The sequence below is a fragment of the Pelodiscus sinensis genome, chromosome 6, assembly GCF_052426305.1.
Source record: "Pelodiscus sinensis isolate ZL-2025 chromosome 6, ASM5242630v1, whole genome shotgun sequence".
In the NCBI taxonomy this organism is placed as follows: Eukaryota; Metazoa; Chordata; order Testudines; family Trionychidae; genus Pelodiscus; species Pelodiscus sinensis.
The window spans coordinates 24,720,929-24,742,292 of record NC_143057.1 but is presented as its reverse complement, the minus strand read 5'-3'; the positions used below and the strand labels follow the sequence as shown (position 1 = coordinate 24,742,292).

Genomic DNA, 21,364 nt, shown 5'->3' with positions numbered 1-21,364 from the left:
TTAGTTCGAATTAGTTAATTCGAACTAAGCTCATTCGAATTAGTGCATCTAGACTTAAAAATTAGTTCGAATTAGCGTTTTGCTAATTCGAACTAGCATGTCCACACTGAGTGGACCCTGAACTGAGGTTAAGGATGGCTGGAAGCAGTGCCGGCAGGGCATCAGATTAGGACTTAGAGCGTGGAGCTGCTGCCTCAGGCTAGCCGAGGGCTGTGCTTAAAGGAACCCGACCCTCACCCCAGACAGACAGTTCTCAGGGGTTCCCCGCTTGCAAAGAAGTCCTGGCTTGGGGTGCCCTGAGTGCCCACACTCAGCACATCACAGCACTCTGCCATCAGCCCGGCTGCACTTGCTGCAGGCTGCCATCCGGAAGGGGGGTCAATCAAGGGGCTTCAGGAGAGCTTCCACCCCGAGAAGCCCACAGAGCCAGCCCAGTCCTCCCCATCGGGGGCTCGTACCCCATTCCTCCCTCACCTCCTTCCACTTACCCCTCCCTAGCCCCCCTTCCTGATGTACAAGATAAAGGACACGTGTGTTCAAAAATAGAAACTCTCTTTATTGAACAAAACTTGGGGAAACTGGGGAAAGGAGGTGGGAGAGGGGAAGAGAGAGAGTGGGAGAGGGAAGGGCAACTAAAATGATCAGGGGGTTTGGAATAGGTCCCATATGAAGAGAGGCTAAAGAGACTGGGACTTCTCAGCTTAAAAAAGAGGAGACTGAGGGGGGATATGATAGAGGTCTATAAAAGCATGAGTGGTGTGGAGAGGGTGCATAAAGAAAAGTTCTTCATTAGTTCCCATAATAGAAGGACTAGAGGACACCAAATGAAATGAATGGGTAGCAGGCTTCAAACTAATAACAGAAAGTTCTTCTTCACAAAGCAAATAATCAACCTGTGGAACTCCTTGCTGCAGGAGGCTGTGAAGGCTAGAACTAGAACAGAGTTTAAAGAGAAGTGAGATAAAGTCATGGAGGTTGGGTCCATGGAGTGCTATTAGCCGGGGGGTAGAAATGGTGTCCCTGGCCTCTGTTTGTAGAAGGCTGGAGATGGATGGCACGAGACAAATGGCTTGGTCATTGTTTCGGTCCATCCCCTCCAGGGTCCCTAGCGTTGGCCGCTGTCGGCAGACAGGCTACTGGGCCAGATGGACCTTTGGTCTGACCCAGTACGGACATTCTAAGCTCAGGGCTCAGGGTCGGGGGTCTCAGTGGACCACCTTGATTTTCATGCACACCTGCTCCCGGGTGGCCAGGCTGGCAGCTATCCTGCCCTAGACGGCCACTTTCCTGTGCCTAGTGCGGAGGTCGTGGATGAGGTCCACGATGTCCACACTAGACCAGGCGGACGCCCGCCTCTTGCGGACCCGGGCAGGCTCCCAGGAGCCGCCAGCCCGGTCCCGGGAAGAGGGGGAGGGCTGGGTGGCAGCGGGTGGCTGGCTTGAGCCATGCCAGGTGCAGTGTCTGCTGGCTGGGTGCTGGCAGGCTTGCACCTGGCACGGGCACCGTAGCCAGCCCGTGCCCCTTTAAGGTAGGAAGAGCCTCCTTGAAGTAGGAATAAGAGCCTCCGGAAAAGGGCGCTTTTTCCGGAGGATCGGGGCCAGTGTAGACGCTCTTTTCCGGCTTTTCTAAAAGCCGGAAAAAAGCGGCGGACATTTTTATTTAAATGCCGCGGGGGATATTTAAATCCCCCGCGGATTTCCCTACTATGACTGGTGAAATTAACATGCCCCTTCCGGAAAAGGGGCCAGTGTAGACGTAGCCCAAGAGTGTTAAAAGGAGGAGCGAGAAAAATTGTTCTCCGTGGTCTCTGATGATAGGACAAGAAGTAATGGGCTTAAACTACAGCAAGGGAAGTTTAAGTTGGACATTAGGAAAAACTTCCTGTCAGGGTGGTCAAACACTGCAATAAATTGCCTGGGGAGGCTGTGGTATCTCCATCACTGGACAGTGGAAAATCCAGTCTGAGATTGTCTGAGAAAGTTCAGATTTGGCTCCAAAGATCTTCACTACCCCCAACTCTAGGACAGTCTGAACAAGAATATTGGACAGTTTGACTCTAGTTCTAAATTCTGCAGTTTGTTTCCAACTCTATTTTTTACAATTACCTTTAACAAAGCAGCAACAGCCTCCTGGTTAGCATTTCGAACGTCTTCTCCATTTACTGTCAATATCTGGTCTCCCTGCATCAGTCTCCCATCTGTATTTGCTATTCCTCCTTTGACAATGTCTGACACAAATACTCCTGTATCATTTCTGCAAACACATAATTTTATTTTGATTTATCCTTGTCTCTCATTGTACCATTTTACTATCCATATTTTAATAAGACTTCCTTGGAAGTGAGAAACTGTTTCCTAGTATTAATGGTGAGTAAATGTGCGACAGATTCCATGTCCCACCCTCAGGTACATTGAGCAGTATCTTCCTTGCTAAGTAATCCCAATACAAGGGGACAGACTGGGCCCATACTAAAATTATGTTCACTTTTTATTTTTGTTTTGTTCAAAAAATAAACTGATACTGTTTAACAACATACTAGCATAGAGCCGATTTATGAAGATAAACAACTTAGCTACAGTGGAGGAGCAAAGTTTGGGAATAGAGGATTCATTTTTTTCATTCCCCAAATCCTGGGGTTGGCTGTACACTCCAAAGGTTAGATCCTGAGCTAGGGTAAATCAATGTAGTTCCATTAATTTCATACCTTTTCCCAACAATGCTTAATCCAAGGCCTTTGCCTGGCTTCTTTTGGAGCTCTATATTGAGTACATCGTACATATCTTCCTCCTTGTACTGGGCCTCATCCCTGTAGACAGTGAGACGGACTTTTTGGGGTGTCTGTCTGAGAACATTTATCGCTTCATCATGTGTGGCATTCCTGAGGTCAATTCCATTCACCTACAATGTAACCACATGTTGACTCAGTATTTTCATGAGTTAAATTACTAGAGTTCACCGAAAGGCATTTAAATGTGGTATACACAAGACTACACCTCTAAAATCTGATCTCCTGCCCAGAGCCTTCCATCTTTGGACGCTGCTCCTTCTTCATATACTTCATGGATAATAATAGCTCCCTGTGGATTAAATATAAAAATATATTACACCCCTGAACAACACTGCTTGTATGCACTGGAACTGGTCCAAACTTTGGTTTTGCAGAACACGTTCTAAAAATCCTAGTACGAGAACCAGCAACTTAAGAAATCAGCATGCTGTAAGAGAAATCAGATTCTCCACTTGAAAGGCAAAAGATATTTAAAGAAGTTACTTTCTCCCATTTGAAAAAATATTAATAAAAAATGTGTGGTGCAATCTTCAGGGCAACTAGTCTCAGACAGACAAACTGACTCCAGTCACTTGCCTAAATAATGTATTCATCTTTAGAGTAACATTCTCTATTAGGGACTTACAATTTGTACAGTCAACTCGTTATGAAATATCGCTAATTTTTACAAACCAGTAAAGTGTCTGCTCCCCCAACAATGCTCAATCCAAGTCCAGTTCGTCCCTTGGAGATATCAATGGTTGTTTCACATCCTGGGATGATGGGACAAGTTGCTGGGTCAGAGGCTAATGTAGCTGGAGTTGAGGACCTGCTTGTATCTAAATACATCAGTCAAACATGCCAGTTACAGTTAGTAGTCACAATAACTGAAAAAAGCCTTTAAAAATAACATTTCACAAGATCTCTGACAGCCTTACAAGAATAGTTGCAAGTGGACCCAAAATTTAACAAATCTGATTTGAAAAATATTCCCAAGATATAAAATTATGTCTTTGCCTCTGGCCTTCCCCTTTCTCCAAAATAAGAGCTGTGCTCTTCTTCTCAAAATTACAGCTCCTAATATAGATGACCAATCATCACCAGGTATATGATCATCAGTTTGTTGAGACTGTGAACAAAGATGAATATATTGCATATGGCTTTATTTCTATACTGCCTGGATCTCACACTGCTCTCATGCATGTGCATACAACATGCTAACAGAAGCTGTGTGCACTTACCCAAGGGCACATTTTGGGCCAGTATATCTGATCCAAATTGAGTAATCCTTAACGAGTGCCTATTACACCATAGCCAGGAATGCATGTATGCTATCCCTGATTTTACAACATATGCTCTTATATAGCAATATACCTGACCACTTAGGGTCATTGGATGGATTTTGTCTCTTTTAAGGTGCGATTTCATGTTAGTCTTATCATGTTTCCTTTGAAAAATGTATTAGGGAGGCAGCATTACCAAATCATGGAAGTGTAGGGCTGAAAGGGACCTCAAGAGGTCATCTAGTCCAACCCTGTGCTGAGACAAGATTAAGTATACCTAGACAATCCCTGACAGCTGTTTATGATCAGAGAAGGGGATTAGGAAGGAGAGCTTCTGGGCTTTAATTCCACCTACACTGCTGATGTGCTCACAACCAAATCATTTAGCCAAAGTTTTCAAAATTGATTGTTTAAAATTAGGAATCCTAAATCCTAAGAAAATAAAAGGGACCTGTATCAGAGGGGTAGCCATGTTAGTCTGAATCTGCAAAAGCGATGAGGAGTCCTGTGTGGTACCGTATAGACCAGGCATGTCCAAAGTCCGGCCCGCGGGCCAATTGCGGCCCGTGTTCCGGTTTAATACGGCCCCCGAGGTAATTTGGCAATATCTATCTTTTATGGCCCCCAACAAATCCATATGTATTGAGATGAATACATTGTAAAATCTCAGTTAATGTCAGTCGGTCTAAATCAGTTATAAATATATTTGGACACAACATGTATACTTGGTGTTATGTTTCTGTTCATATTTTTTGAACTTAAAAGTTGACAGACAACCTTTATTACCAATAATATGTAACGTACTTTACAATGTTCCTGACATATATTTCAGCTTCCTGGATTTTTTTTTTCATGTGGCCTTCAGATATTAAAGGCAGAGTGATTTAACACCTGTTTAGATTTGTCATCCATGTGACAAAATGAAAAGTATGCCGTTTGCAATAAACTTTGCATAAAATAGTTAATTTGCATTTAATTTTAATGGTTCAAAGAATGTCAGGCAAAATGGTCGGCCCTCACGCATGTTCACTTCATCAAATCTGGCCCTCGTTGAAAAAAGTTTGGACACCCCTGGTATAGACTAATAGATGTATTGGAGCATAAGCTTTTGTGGGCAGAGACCCACTTCATCAGATGCATGTAGTGGAAATTCCAGAGGCAGGTATAAATATATAGGCATAAGAAAAGAGTACCAATTAAGAAACGAGGAGTCCTGTGGCACCTTATAGACTAACTGAAGTATAGGAGCATAAGCTTTCGTGGGCAAAGACCCCCTTCGTCAGATGCATGTAGTGGAAATTTCTAGAGGCAGGTATAAATATGCAGGCCAGAATCAGGCTGGAGATGATGAGGTGGATCCAATTAGGGAGGATGAGGCCCACTTCTAGTAGCTGATCTGGAGGTATGAATTCCAAGAGAGGAAAAGCTGCCATCCCTCTGATACTTGATACCAATTAAGAGTAAGGCTACAGATAATGAGATCAATTCAGTCAGGTAGAATAAGGCCCACTTCCATCAGCTGCTAGAAGTGGGCCTCCTCCTCCCTGACTGAACTGATCTTGTTATCTCTAGCCTAACTCTTGATTGGTACTCTTTTCTTATGCCTGTATATTTATACCTGCCTCTGGAATTTCCACTACATGCATCTGATGAAGTGGGTCTTTGCCCACTAAAGCTTATTCTCCAATAAATCTGTTAGTCTATAAGGTGCCGCACAGGACTCCTTGTCACTTTTAAAAGGGACCTGATTTTCAGAGGTTCCACTCAAGCAGCGAAGGGAAAACTAGAAAAATAAATACATGTTTTAAAATACAGGCAGTCCCCGGGTTACGTACAAGATAGGGACTGTAGGTTTGTTCTTAAGTTGAATCTGTATGTAAGTCGGAACTGGCCAGTTCTGACTTACATACAGAATCAACTTAAGAACCCCAGGCGTCCCCAAGTCAGCTACTGCTGAAACTGATCAGCAGCTGATTCCAGGAAGCCCGGGGCAGAGCAACTCTGCCTGGGGCTTCCTGTAGTCAGCGCTGGTCAGTTTCAGCAGAAGCTGACTTGGGGACGCCTGGGGCAGAGCAGCTGGGGTGCTACTGGACCACCCAGCAGCACCCCATCTGCTCTGCCCCAGACGTCCTGATTCAGCCGCTGCTGAAACTGACCAGCAGCGGCTGAATCAGGACCTGGGGCAGAGCAGCTGGGGTGCTGCCGGGTTGGTCCAGTAGTGCCCACGGGCGCTGCAGGACCAATTGGCAGCGCCCCAGCTGCTCTGCCCCAGAGTCCAAAACAAAAGCCTGGTCTGCTGGGGGGGGGGGAGCACACTAGCTGCGCCCCCTCCCCCCAGCAGACCAGGGACACGGGGAGCAGAGCCGCAGCAGCAGCGGGGTGCCGCGCCTCTGAGGCTTTGCTCTGGCAAAGCCTCAGAGGCGCGGGACCCCCCCGCGGCTGCGGCTTCAGTCCGGGTGCCTGTGGTCTGCTGGGGACCGTCCCCAGCAGACCACAGGCACCGGGTCTCATGCGGCAGCAGCGGGGGGTTCCCGCGCTTCTGAGGCTTTGCGCTGGCAAAGCCTCAGAGGCGCGGGACCCCCCCGCGGCTGCGGCTTCAGTCCGGGTGCCTGTGGTCTGCTGGGGACCGTCCCCAGCAGACCACAGGCACAGGGTCTCATGCGGCAGCAGCGGGGGTTCCCGCGCTTCTGAGGCTTTGCTCTGGCAAAGCCTCAGAAGCGCAGGAACCCGCCCGCTGCTGCCGCTTGGGTCCCGGTGCCTGTGGTCTGCTGGGGACGGTCCCCAGCAGACCACAGGCACCGGCACCCAAGTGGCAGCAGCAGCGGTTCCCGCGCTTCTGAGGCTTTGCCCTGGCAAAGCCTCAGAAGCGCGGGAAGCCGCCCGGTGCCCCTGGTCTGCTGGAGACGGTCTCCAGCAGACCAGGGGCACCGGAGCAGCTTACGAACAGGGCTTTCTCGCCCCGACTTCCGGGGCGAGAAAGCTCCGTTCGTAAGTGCGGATCCGACGTAAGTCGGATCCGCGTAAGTCGGGGACTGCCTGCACATGTTTTACAATAAATAATTTTTATATATATTTGTACTGTGTTTAAAATTTTTTGTAAGCCACCTCGAATATTGTAAATAGAGAGGCAGGGTAAAAATATTTAAATAAATAAATGTTTCTACTAACACAGGTACAATGAAAATGGGTATGTATGTAGGGCTAGGTTTTTTCACTCGGATCCTGGCCCAGGTTGGTGGTGCAAAGAATACTACCCCAGGAAGAACACGAGTTTCTAAATGTTCTCTAATATTGGAAAACACTGTTTTCTATCACTGGGGAAACAGATCCTGCATAAACCCTTAGAATGAAGCAAGATACTTTTCTCTGTCTTCCTTTCTCTGCGCCTGAGCAGAGGGAAGGTAGAATATGAACATAGTCCTGTTGACTCCTTGCTCCATTTAGGTTGCTCACTAACCTTACGGTGCAAGGAGGAGGCAATTTCTGCTCTCAAATTGTGTGTGAAAACAACTCTAACTAGTCTGGGAACCAGAAGTGTAAGAAGGATCTTTGAAGACATTCACAAGGTTCTTTATTTTATTACTTAGCCTACTGTCAGGTCTAGAGTTAATAAGAGGGTTCTTACTTTTAATTGTCTCTGGTTCTGGAGAACCAGAAGATGGAACCATCAGAGGCTGCTGGATATTCTTCCCTTCACCCATGATAGCACTGCAAGGTGGCGGTGGTTGTGTTTGAAGAGATGTTTGACTATCATGTTCAACTGAGTTGATTGTGAGCTTCACTGTGGTCTTTGATGTCTTCAGCAGACTGATAAACTTATTGAAGAGTAAACAGAACAGCTGACAATCTGACAGTAATACTTACTGAGACAAGTCATAGCAATTGCTCAATGATTAGGAGCAAAATGTCACACAGCTATATTTCTTGGAGATGGGAATAAAGAAGAAACGTTTTGGATGATGAATGGAAACACAGTTAATTACTATGGGCTAGCCATTAGCTGGTGTAAACCAAATTAGCTAACTGACTTCAGTGAAACTATGCTAATTTCTATTAAGGGTATGGCACATAATATGTGTTAGCTCCCTGGATCTAAACTGTAGGTTGATATTAGAAAAAAAAAAAATCAGAAAACTAGGAGTAACTACTAATGTTGATGAAGAACCCAATACTGCTCCCATTGAAGTAAATGCAGAAATGGACTTCAATAGGAATAGGAGCAGGCCAATCAATGGCTTTAATTAAATGCTTGATTGGGGGAGGGGGAGATATAGTACAACTAATTATGGAATAGATGGTGGGGTTATTGGAGAAGAAAGTACAGTGGTTCTGTGAGGTCGTAAGATCCAATAGGCCTGGAACTGCCTTGCAGCAGACATCTCCAGGCTGCTGTACTGTATCAGCTATGTCCATGCTCAGTTACCCAAACTCCACTGAAAACGTAAGACTGCAGAAAGACCCTCCTCAAGGAGTATAACCAAAAGCTCCCTCATGGCTTCTAACTCTATAAAACTCCAAGGGGAATTCAAGGAATCATGCCGGCAACTGTACAGACCTCTTGTAGCTACTGTGACCATTCCCGCTTGCTGTTCTTGAACTCCAGGCTTTAATTTCACCTCTTCACCAGGTCTCTGAAACCTGACTCAAACTCTGATCCTTGGTACCCACTCCACACTGGAACTTGACTGTGAAGTGCTCTGATATTCAACCTCAGGTTTGACCCTGCTCTGACCCTCTGTCCTAACTTCCCTATGTCATCATTCTGACACATTCTGAACATCCTTGACTTCAAATCCCACTGACTTCAAAATTACATCAGTGAGAGTGGACGGTACCCAGTACTTCCCACGATTATGGCTATACACAGTATATTTCAAATTGGAAAGGTTACTTTGTAAAATTGACGCTTTGTGTAAGAGATCCGTTCCTTACTCTGAACCAGATTTGCTTCCTCTACACATAACAATGAATTTTTACTACCTGTTAACTCTGCAGCAAAACTACAGGTCTGAGAGAGAAAGAAATGGATTCTATTCCAGCTGTGCTTTATCAAACAGAATTTGTTAACTTTGTTCTGATTGAAGAATGTATATTAGTGGTAACAATAAAGCATGAGCCAGAAAGCTCAGCTTGAGTTTACAGAGCTGCAAATAGGGAAGGGACTGCCAACTGAGTTAAATTTTATTTAGAAGCCACAGAGCTAAACACAGCTGGAACACCGCAATATCATTTTTACAGTCACTTTCTGGACTGTTACACAGATTAATGATTTTCTGTCAGGAATTATGATTTCCCAATGAGAGTAACAGTTACTGTGGAATACATCAGTGTTAATGCACGTGGTCACCATCCTCAGGCTAACATACAGAATCCACAGCTCAGCCAGAGCATAACCCCACAAGATTTCCTGCACAGGATTCTCTGCAACTTTATAGAAGAAAGGTCTGTATTTGCTTCATACAACTGCTATAGTCCTTATATTCCTAAAGTACCTTTTCTATAGGAAAGCCCACAACTGCTTCATCATCCACTGCAAGAATCTGATCCCCAACTCCGATCCGTCCATCCTGGGAAATAAAATTGATCAAAAAAAGATTAATGAAGGATTTTTCTTCCTCAGTGGTTCACCATCCTGTTTAAGAACATAAAAACGGCCACACTGGTTCAGACCAAAGGTCCATCCAGCCCAGTATCCTGTCTGCCAACAGCAGCCAATACCAGATGCCCCAGAGGGAGGAAACACAACAGGTAATCATCACATGAGCCCTCTGCTGTCACCCATTTCCAGACAAAGAGAGGCTAGGGACACCATTCCTACCCATCCTGGCTAATAACCATTGATGGACCTAACCTCTATGAAGTCCTAGTTTTCACAACATCCTCTGGTAAGGAGTTCCACAGGTTGACTATGCGCTGAGTGAAGAAAATTTTCTTTTTGTTTGTTTTACATCTGATACCTATTACAGTAAAACCTGTGTTATCTGGCACGATCGGGATTAGGGTATTCCGGTTATCTAAAAATTCCGGTTATCAGAGGGTCCCATCAACATAGGAAAAATCAATGGACAATAATAGTAAAACTCAAGTTTTTAATATTGATGGTTTTGTAGTGTGAGGCAGTTGGCCTCACATTTCTATTTTGAGTTAAAGATGACTAGTACTTCTTAAATAAAAAATTGTTAAGCCAATCATGGTAAACAAAGCCAGGCCTGTGCGCCTGAAGATGTGACAGTATTGTGGCTCGGGACAATGCCGGTTAACAAAGCTTTCTGGTTAACAGAGTGCTGGATAATAAAGGTTTCACTAAATTAAATGTTTTCCTTATTCGCTTTTTCCGTACCAGTCATGATTGCACAGACCTGTATCATATAGAGACCCCTCGTCTCCTCTTTTCTAATCTGAAAAGTCCAAATCTTTTTAATCTTTCTTCATATGGGACCCATTCCAAACCTCTAATCATTTTCGTTGCCCTTTTCTGAAGCTTTCCTAATGCCAATATATCTTTTTTGAGATGACGAGACCACATCTGTACACAGTATGGGTTTATATAGAGGCAATAAAATATTCCCTGTCTTATTCTCTATCCCTTTTTTAAATGATTCCTAACATTCTATTTGCTTTTTTGACTGCCGCTGAGTGGATGTTTTCAGAGAACTATCCATAATGGCTCCAAGATCTTTCTCTTGAGTAGCTGTAGCTAAATTAGTCTCCATCATATTGTATGTATAGCTGGGATTATTTTTTCCAATGTGCATTACTTTACATTTATCAACATTAAATTTTATTTGCCATTTTGTTGCTCAATCCTGTTGTCCTGTTTCCTGAATGGGTATTCATTTACAATTCTCACCTTTGCTGCTGCACCATGATCTGTTAAGCTTTTAATAACCACTCCATTAATTGTATCTTCTTCACTGATAGCAATACCCAGTCCCCCTTGATCCTGTGGGAACAGGAATGCTATATTTATCAAAATTGAACTACACACATTCACACAGGAGTATGTGTTGTTTTTCAAGTTACAGACTAACACGGCCACCCCTCTGAGGCTTTTATATGCCTAATGAAGTATGTAGATGTCATAGAAGTATGAGGCTTCATGAAGTCTCAAAGTGTGGGGAAAAAATTAAAGATTAACTTGGAAACCACTCACTTTCTCCAATGCATGAACAGGACAGAGAATCTAAATAAGCTTAAAATGCTTTTTAATTTTAATCTGTAGCATCCTACATGTCAATGGATTTTAACAGTGAATCATTTGTGCAATTCTTAAACAGAAGGAAGCCACACCAAAAGTTCTGAAGCTGTAGCCTGATGTAAGCATGGTGGCATACTACTGTTAAACAGTAGTAGCCCTGTGAAAGTGCTGAATGTTTTGTGGGATGTGGGGGGTGAACTGTCCGTGGCTTCTTCACCCACAAATAAATTACGATAGACAAACCAGCAACTTTAAAATCTCAGAGCTTTAATTCTAGTGCATACCACTATCTTTTCTGAGTTAATTAAAAACAGCAAACATTTTCCTTCCCTCCTCTACAGGTACATAGAGTACCTTGCTCCTTTCTTCCCCAAGAGGTATGATATTTGGTGGCATTATTCCTCGGTGTAAACAACAAGGAGTCCTGTGGCACCTTAAAGTCTAAAAATGTATTTGAGCATAAAGCTTGTGTGATGCATGCATCTGATGAAGTGAGCTCAAGCCCACAAAAGCTTATGCTCAAATAATGTTGTTAATCTTTAAGACGCCTTAGAACTCTTTGTGTTAGTCTGTTTCAGCAAAAATAGCAGATACCACCCTGAAACGTGATTGCTAGGTATGCTTTCTTTACAATTTGGTGTTTACAATCTGCTAATTAAGTTACTGAGAGCAATTTAGACAATGGTTGGACAGTCACAGGTAAGTCCTAACCAAATTTTGCTCTGTGTTTTCAATCAAAATAAATTCACAGGAATGAGAGGGTGCAAACCCAAAATGTACCATGGAGCATCCACCACACTTAGTTTTTCAGTACAGCCTAGCTGGCCTTCCAATATCTGTCTCCTGACTCCCTTTCTTACATTTTCTTGATTGCACCGAGACCACCAAAATCTCCAAAAGCTTCTGTGCTAGGCCCTTATGACTATTTACTGAAAACTTTGCATCTTAGACAAACAGTGCATTCATTCTGGGAAATGTAGCTCTGGGACATGCTAGATTTCAAAAATGTGGGAGGAGGCCTAGCTGAGATGCTGAAGAGGCTCTGGGCCCAACTGCTGCTTTAGAAAGAGTTTTTGGGACCACCTGCCAATAAAATAAAATTTCCTGTGGTCCAGCTCACCCTCCAAGGGGAGGGATAGTTTCTCTGCTCCCACAGGGACAATCACAGAAGAGAAACCTTGTGATAATAAACCTGCACTGATATAAATTTAGTTAAAAATACAAATTTACCTTGGGAAGTTCCAAATGCAGAATATTTTTATATGCACTGAAGTCTATAGCTGTAACAGGATTTGTAGCACTCGGTTCACCCTGAGAGAGAAAGACAATTCAGTAGTGCACAGCTGTATTTTAAAAATAGGCATTTGCTGTATCTTTAAAAACTGAACAAGCATACATAGATATGGCGGGTCTGTTTCCCGCCCTCACTAGTACTGTTACACTAATATCATTTCAATGACTTTCTTGGAAATACGCCTTATTTACATGGTTGAAAATAGAGCAGAATCAGGATCAACATGTTCAAAAGCTGTGCTAAAAACCCCATTTAGTCTTACACTTTTTTTTGTTTTAAAATACAAAAAATAGAATATTTTTCTACCAATAAAGCTGTTAATCAGACAGAACAGACTCATACAATGTTTAGTTTACCTCTGGAGTCCCTGAGGGGGAAGATGAAGGTTCTATTGACTTTCCAGGGCAGACAGCCATCTGATTCACTGCATCTTTACTTCTGGAACATATTAAAGCACATATACATGGAGAAGCATCACCATATTTCTTTTCACTATTTTGATAGCTTAATTTCTTACTTTGTTTTGTTTTTGGCAGTCATGATGCAGATGACAATAAAATAAACAAACAATATGTAACTTGTAACATCCAAATGTTGGACTTTAAAAGTACATTTATCACAAAAATTACTTGGGTGATAAAGCTGTGACGGTAGGAAGACTTTATACAAAACAAAACAAACCCAACTAGTGTAAAAATATTTTTATTGTGTTAAAAATTAGTATCTCTAGAAAGCACATATTAGACACTTCTTACCTGATAAAGATGATTTTTACTTTAGATGGTGCACATTTGATTATTGAAGAAGCATTTTGATGAGTTCTTCCATACAGAATTTGTCCATTGATCTACATGAAGGAGAATAGGAAATATGGCTCTGAATGTTAATTTCCTTTTAATCAGCTTAAGTGATCTTTAGCATACACTTATCTTCTTTCATCATCACTTGCTAAATATTATTTTCAATATTTACTCTGCAATGTGCAACACTTTGTTTTAACTCTTCTAGTTGCAGCCCCTTCCAGCACAACATGTCTCTCAACTGCAGGTCTGGCTGTACTCTCTATGTGCTGAAAATGTCTCTCTCTGGAATGCAAAGGCTTGCCTTTAGGCATATAATTTATTTCCATTTGTCATTGATCACCTCATGACTCACTAGCAGTGAATAAAACAGAGTCATAGGAAAAGGCTATCAGTTATAAGTAAATGAGCTGTCTCTATCCAACAAGAGTTATTATTTTTCATTGTTCACTGTCAAAACTGTGCCTAGAACTGTATAAACAAGCATTCCCACACTGAGGCACTGAGAGCTCGATCCTCTAACCATTTATGCATATGCATGACTTTACTTGCTTGAGTAGTCTTATTGAAGCTACAGGGAATTCTCATGTCAGGAAAGTTACTCCTGTGTGTTTGCACAATCAGACGCTCATTTACTCAGACAATGCAGTTTAAAAGCAACACTGGTTGATGCAATCTCAAAAGCTGTGGTGAACACTTGGAGAGAGTACTGTAGAATTATTTTATAGAAGGTTTTAGACAAGCATATAGGAGCCTGAGGAAAATAAATGAATTACAAGAATAGAAATAGCATGGAAGAAGGTATGCAGAGATGTGTGAGGGGAGCTGAGGGTGATGGTTAGCAGGAAGGTTCCAGATGAGCAAAAATAGCGAGATGAACATAAGAATGGGCATACTGGGTCCCATCTAGCTCAGTATCCTGTCTTGCAGTGCCCAGAGTGAACGAACAGAACAGGTAACTATCAAGTGATCAACTCCCTGTCACTCATACCCATCTTTTGGCAAACGAGGCTAGTGACATCATTCGTGCTCATCCTGGCTAATAGCTATTGATGGACTTATCCTCCAAGAATGTAACTAGCTCTTTTTTAAGTTCTCTGATAGGCTTGGCCTTCACTAGATCAGTGGGCCTGACAGCCCTTAATGCCCGTTTAGCACTGCAATTATTGTTGAGGGTGCTCAGGTTCTGCATGATCAAGTCCTATATGAAAAGGCATTTGGAGTGATTTTGAAAAAGTCTCTTGTGATAAAAATAAGCTTCTGAAGCCACTGTCTCAATGCTTTCATCTCAGTGGATTGCCACAAGCATGAATCCCATAGCTCTTCTGCTGGTCTGCCACTGATCATTTCTCCATCAACCTTTTCAGAACTGACACTGTGCCTCTCAGGAGTTGCTGAGCTTCACTTTCTCCTCCCTCCCACATCCCTTCTTCACTCGCATTCCCCGTTTCGCAGCCTCTACCAGACAGTTGCATTGGTGGACATGTCTCGGCCAGCTCTGTGCAAAAGGCTAATGTCCCTCTACACAAAAGGAAAAGGAGTGCAAAAGCTATGGGAACAACTGCTGCAAGGGAACTAACTGAAAAAGTATTTTTTTAAATCTTAAATGTTAGACCAAAAAAAAAAAAAGTTATTTAGAACAGGATCCCATCTGTGCCATGAGGGTCCTGATATCACTGAATACCATGTGAAAGCAGCCTGAATGTATTATTAAATCATCAATGCCCAGGATACAAATACAGCTGTTCCATATTTCTTTTTTCCTTTCCATTTCATGCAACAGATGTATAAAAAGTACATAATTATTATAACAGACATAGTTGTGATGAGAACAGCATGCAGTGGTCCACAGAAACTAGGAAGACAGCCTCAGAAAAACGAACACTATATGACACAGTATTTTTCTTAGTTCACAAACTAATTCCTTCATACTCTGCCCCCATGATACCAAAAGCTGCTTTCTTCACTTAGGCTACATCTAGACTGGCCCCTAATTCCGAAAAAGTCATGCAAAGCAGGTAAGTCAGAATAGGGAAATCCGCGGGGGATTTAAATATCCCCCGCGGGATTTAAATAAACATGTCCGCCGCTTTCTTTCCGGCTTGGGGAAAAGCCGGAAAAAAGCGTCTAGACTGGTGCGATCCTCCAGAGTAAAGCCCTTTTCCGGAGGATCTCTTATTCCTTGAAAGTAGGAATAAGAGATCCTCCGGAAAAGGGCTTTATTCCAGAGGATCGCGCCAGTCTAGACGCTTTTTTCCGGCTTTTCCCCAAGCTGGAAAAAAAGCGGCGGACATGTTTATTTAAATCCCTATTCTGACTTACCTGCTTTGCATGACTTTTCCGGAATTAGGGGCCAGTCTAGACGTAGCCTTATTGTATATCAAACATTATTACTGGTCTGGTTGAAGAAAATAATTCCCAATGTCAACCATTAAACACATGCCAGAATGATGTGATTTCAAATAAATTATTTTGGTACTCCAAAGCTCTGCAGTTAATATTAAGGGCATATAATACACCAGAAATCTACCAGTCTACTGTGTTTGAGTCACCATATTTGGCCTTAAGTACAATTGCTAGACACTTACCTCTAGTAACTCATCTGCAATCTGTAACCTGCCATCTTTTCCAGCTGCGCCATTTGGATCAATTCCCACTATGAAAACACTCATCCTGGATCTGTCTTTGTTGCCAGCTAGGCTAAGTCCCAAACCAGTCCTTCCTTTTTCCAGCTCTATCATGTGCAGGTCCCCAGGTAGATTTCCATAACGCTGTGTAATCTTTTCTAAATGTAAAGGAGAGAGAAAATGTGAGCACAAAGGCTTACATTTATATTAGAACACTTTACAAATCATTCATCTTTACTATCCAACTGGCATTATCCAACAGCAGAAGTCCTACATAACTAAAGAAGCACAAACTGCACAAACCACTCCCTTTTTCAGCTAAAACTAATGTCATTCATCACATTGCTACCACTTGGCTTGGGGACAGGGCTAAATATGAAAGTTTTAAATACTTTTCTCTGGGTTTCTGCCCTGATACCAAAAATAAAATATCTTGCTCATGGCTGGTGAGACAACTGGGAGCCAAAAGATGAAGAGTTAGATAGTTGTGCTTCCCAGCAAAGGAAGGAGGACTTTTCCCTTTAATTTTTTTAGATGCCCCACAAGAAAGAATCTTCAACATCATTGTTAGCGCTTCCTCAGCCTGTACCTGTGGGGTCCATGTCTAGACATGCATCCTGACCCTGTAGGCTTCCACACAGGTCAGGATCTTGACTTCCTGGGAATGCAGCTTGCATGTCCTTGCCGAGGAAAGCAAGCAGGAAGGCATCTGTTGGTGGAGTTCCTCAGGAATCAGATAAGAGTAAGGCAGGAGGAGGTCTGACTCATTTACATAGTATTCAAGAGCACAAAAACATTACTGACAGGATTCAGCTGAAGATGTCCAGGATGGAAAACGCAGCCAGCTGGAACAGACTACAGCAGCACCAGATGAAAAAGGAGAACCAGCTGCTCTGTTAGGAGAAGAGTGGCTGCTAGCCACCTTAGGTCATAGATAGTGCTCCACTCCAAACACACATCCTGCTTCCATCAAAGGTCAAAAACTAGTATATTGCACAGGAAATAGGAGAACATAGGCAGACCCAAATGGCTGAGAAAGAGGCGCCAACTCACCCCAAGACTGGGAAACTCATGCCTGCCACACCCAGAGGAGGAGATACAGACAGGTGATGTGTAGGGACTCCCCACCGAGGCATCTATCTTCTGACCTGATGTCACAGGAGATCTGCTGTCTGATTGGAGACCATGTTTGAGACTTTGTGGAACAACTGCTAAGGCTTCTGTGGTCTTCCAACAATAACCCAAACTGCTCATTGATGTGGGCATTAATGATACTGATTGGTATGGCTGAGATGATCATCATAAATGACGGGAAAATGGGCAACACTGTGGTACAGGTGCACTAGAAGTTACTAAATCAGAAGGAAATGGATGAGGTATTGCTAGGATTGAAATATCCAAAACACAAGCCCTATAGTAATGGGGGGATGCAACTATAGAGACATCTGTTTGAAAAGTCAGTCAGCAAAGGAAAAAAAATGTTCAGGAAATTCTCAGAACATACTTGGGACAACTTCTTGTTGCAGAAGGTGGAGGAAGCAACCAGAGAGCAAGCATGTTAGACTTGATTCTAATTAACAAGGATTAATTAGTTACGACCCTGAAGATGGAAGCCAATTTGGATGACAGAGAACACAGAATGATAGAATTCATGAGTCAAAAATAATGAGATAAGCCATATAAGTACTTTACATACCAGTTCTCTGAATTTGTTAAAGTTCTGGGGGGAAGAAATTAGGAAAGAACAATCAGCTTCACACATACGGAAGCGACTGTCTAGGAAGGAGTACTGCAGAAAGGAATCTAGGGGTCATAGTGGACCACAAATGAGTCAACAGTATGACACCTTTGCAAAAAAAGCAAACATGATTCTGGGATGTATTAACAGGAGTGTTGTGAGTAAGATATGAGAAGTTATTCTTCCGCTCTTCTCTGCACTGATTAGGCCACAAATGGAGTACTGTGAACAGTTCTGGGCACCACATTTCAAGAAAGATGTGGAGAAATTAGAGAAGGTCCAGAGAAGAGCAACAAAAATGATTAAAGGTCTAGAAAACATGAGCTATGAGGCCAGGCTCAAGGAATTGGGCTTGTTTAGTTTGGAAAAAAGAAGACAGAGGGAATATGATAGCAGTTTTCAGTTATCTAAAAGGGTATCAAAGGGAGGAGGGGGGAAACATTGTTCTCCTTGGTCTCTGATGATAGGACAAGAAGCAATGGGCTTAAACAGCAGCAAGGGAGGTGTGGGTTGGACATTAGGAAAAACTTCTGGTCAGGGTGGTTCAACATTGGAATAAACTGTCTAGGAAGGTTGCTGAATCTCCATTACTGGAGATATTTAAGAGCATGTTAGACATCTATCAGGGATGATATAGACCGTGCTTGGTCCTACAATAAGGGCAGGAGACTGGACTTAATGATCTCTCAAGGTATCTTCCAGTTTAGTAGTCTATGAGTCTAAGAAAAACTAAAGGGAAGAGGAGTTCAGGAGAGCTGGCAGTTTTTCAGAAACAGTATTGAAAGACACAAGAGCAAACTTTTCCAATATGAAGGAAGGGTAGGAAGAATAATATAAGGCCAACAGCAGAAACTCTAACAACCTGATAATTAAAAATAAATCCAAAAAAAGTTGTACATCCTTAGTAATTTTTCCAAAAGAATAGCGCACAGATGTAGGGAAATAAATCAGCAAAACTAAACCCACAAAATTTATAAACAAAAAATGTAAAAAGAGGGCCTATAAAAACATTAAAAACAAGAGAAAGATGAAGGAAAATCCAACATCCCCTGCTTAGCAGGGAAGGAGAACTAATAATGGTTGACATCAAGATGGCTGAGTTGCTTCATGCCTAGTTTGTTTCAGTTTTCACTCTAAAAGTTAATTATGAACAGATATTTGATGCAAACAATATTACAATAAAAAGAAGGAACACAAGCCTGGATGAAAAAAAAAGACAAGTTACCTTTTCATAACGTGTTCTTCCAGATGTGTTGCTTATGTCCATTTCACATAACGTGTGTGCTCGATACATGCACCACTGCCAGAAATTCTGCTCCCCCTCCCCCCCCCCAGCAATATTCTGAAGGGAAGTGGCTCTGGTGACAGTATCATATAAGTGACACTAGAAAAGAAACTAAGGACAGGGGAGCCACATAAGGAGCACTGCATACTTCCCTAACCCTCAGTTTATTCTCATCATGAACTCCAACAGTGGGGAAAGGAGGCAGGTCGTGGAATGGATATAAGCAACACATCTCGAAGAACACATTACGAAACAGATAACAGTCTTTTGTTCAAGTGATTTCTCATGTCCATTCCACATTAGGTGCCTCCAAGTAGTACTCACAGAGGCAGGGAGGAGTTTGTGGCTGTGATGGCTGCAGCTCAGTGTTGTTTCTGACTTGCTGAGCACTGGAATAGTGAGCTGTAAACATGTCAACCATGTTATGACTTTATATATGTTCCTTGAGCACATGTCAAACCAGAAGGCTGCCAAAGAATCCTGATCCCTGGTTGAGTGGGCTCAGATGACCAGCAGCAGAGGGACCTTTGCCAAGTTAGAGCAAGTCCAAATGCACAAGGTGATCCTGTTGCAATGCTGCTGCAGACACCAGCTGTCCTTTCAGACTATGAACCATAGCAACAGAGCCACATCAACACAATGAAAATCACCACAGATGAACACAGTACTTCACTTAGGAAGAAAAAAAATCAACAGCACAAATACAAAATGCAGAAGAACTGGCTAGATACTACTGAAAGAGATCTGAGGTTACAGCGATCTTGAAGTGAATGAGCTTGCAATGTGACACGATTACAAAAAAAGGCTAATAATGTGAGGTGTCATCTGTAAGACATATTTGACAGTGATGAAGCCTCAGCTGAAGTGCTGTAGCCAGTTCTTGGCACCATAGTTTAGGAAAGCAGTGAACAAACCGGAGTGTGTCCAGAGGACCACAAAAATTATAGAAGATCTAGGAAATCTGATTTATCAGGAGAGATACTCTACTCTAACACCCTATAGCGTGATTGGAATCCCACAGGATTCTGTAATAGGAAGCAGGATTATAAAATATATCTCCTGTGCTGGGCTCTACTTCACTCTGGTCAAAAGAGCCTGATATGCTGCATGTGCTAGGAGGTCTAGTTCCAAGCAGCTGACCAAGTGGCTTTTTACCCACAACAGCTTCTGCCCAAATACATCTGTTAGTCTTTAAGGTGCTACAGGACTCCTCAATGTTCCTGTAAAGTAATGAACACAAGTTTTTTTTAAAAAAAGAGACGGGGGGGGGGGAGGGGGGACGAGAGAAAGACCCAGGGAACGCAGCAGCAACCAACCAAGGAAACAATGGCTGGTGTTTATAGGGTCCACAGGTTGGGATGCAGGGTAGTGAACAGGCCCAAGTTCACCCATCAGCCACTGGGAAAGCAGCCTAAAGATGGAACAAGTCTGGATTAGAAGGTCAAATGAAGGGCACGATTTAACAGCCAGTGAGATGGGGCTGAAAACCTTGGTGAGGGCTGACAGTTTGTTGAACTCTGTTTCCCTGGAAGAGGTTCATCCATTATGACTAGTGTGACCTGGCAGAAGGGCTGAGCCATCGAAAGCTTACCTAGCAAGGGCAATAACCTACAAAGGGTGCCAGGAGCAGGAAAAGGCATGTTATATAAGACTGCACTCAAGATGTGAGTGTATACTTGTTACTCTCTGTGTGTGGAAGAGTAAACTAAGCCCCGGTCTACACTAGAGAGTTATTTCAAAATAACGCCCCTTATTTCTAAACAACAAGTGGAGCATCTACACTACCAAGCCCGTTATTTTGAAATAAGGGGCTGGTTATTTTGAAATAACTCCTGCTTTCCACAAGGAAAAATGCTTATTTTGAAATAGTTATTTTGAAACAGCGGTAGTGTGGACTCTCCACTGATGCTATTTCGAAATAACTACTCCCCAGAGTCAAAATAATTAATATTTAGTCAGAGTGTTTCCTAGGGCTCTAAGTCAAGGTAGTGCATCCACATTAAGGGAGCCTACTTGGATTAATTTTAAGCTTTCCCTACAGGGTAGACATGCTATTTCAAAATAGTTATTTAGAGACTTCTTATTTTGAAATAATTTCCTAGTGCAGATAGATGACCTCTTGTGATCCTTTACATTCCAACATTTCTATAATTCTATGTTTTTAAACCCTCCTAAAAGTACTACTCCCCACGTCTGCGCACTCACACACCTATTTAAACTGCAGGTGAGATTACATTCAGATAAAAACTGTACATGCTGTTACCATAAGTGACAAACACCGAAACGGATCCAAACATTAAAATTGGTGACTGCTTTGAAATTAGTTAATTATGTGCAGAGTACATTTACCAGGACTACCACTGAAACGGAAC

At 42.7% G+C, this 21,364-nt stretch overlaps 1 protein-coding gene across 16 annotated transcripts in view; it reads right to left on the bottom strand.

Moving 5' to 3' along the window:
- The window catches only part of MPDZ (multiple PDZ domain crumbs cell polarity complex component), a 140,242-nt gene that overhangs the window by 15,295 nt on the left and 103,583 nt on the right, over positions 1 to 21,364 (bottom strand). For all 16 annotated transcript variants that reach the window (XM_089779198.1, XM_089779208.1, XM_089779195.1 and 13 more), the window contains 11 exons: positions 15,931 to 16,127; positions 13,298 to 13,389; positions 12,899 to 12,980; positions 12,479 to 12,559; positions 10,901 to 10,993; positions 9,543 to 9,617; positions 7,676 to 7,865; positions 3,461 to 3,606; positions 2,994 to 3,077; positions 2,705 to 2,898; positions 2,106 to 2,253 (listed from right to left, as the gene is read on the bottom strand). In XM_089779198.1, coding sequence (XP_089635324.1) covers positions 2,106 to 2,253; positions 2,705 to 2,898; positions 2,994 to 3,077; positions 3,461 to 3,606; positions 7,676 to 7,865; positions 9,543 to 9,617; positions 10,901 to 10,993; positions 12,479 to 12,559; positions 12,899 to 12,980; positions 13,298 to 13,389; positions 15,931 to 16,127 — 1,382 coding nt within the window. The remainder of the gene's footprint in view (positions 1 to 2,105; positions 2,254 to 2,704; positions 2,899 to 2,993; positions 3,078 to 3,460; positions 3,607 to 7,675; positions 7,866 to 9,542; positions 9,618 to 10,900; positions 10,994 to 12,478; positions 12,560 to 12,898; positions 12,981 to 13,297; positions 13,390 to 15,930; positions 16,128 to 21,364) is intronic.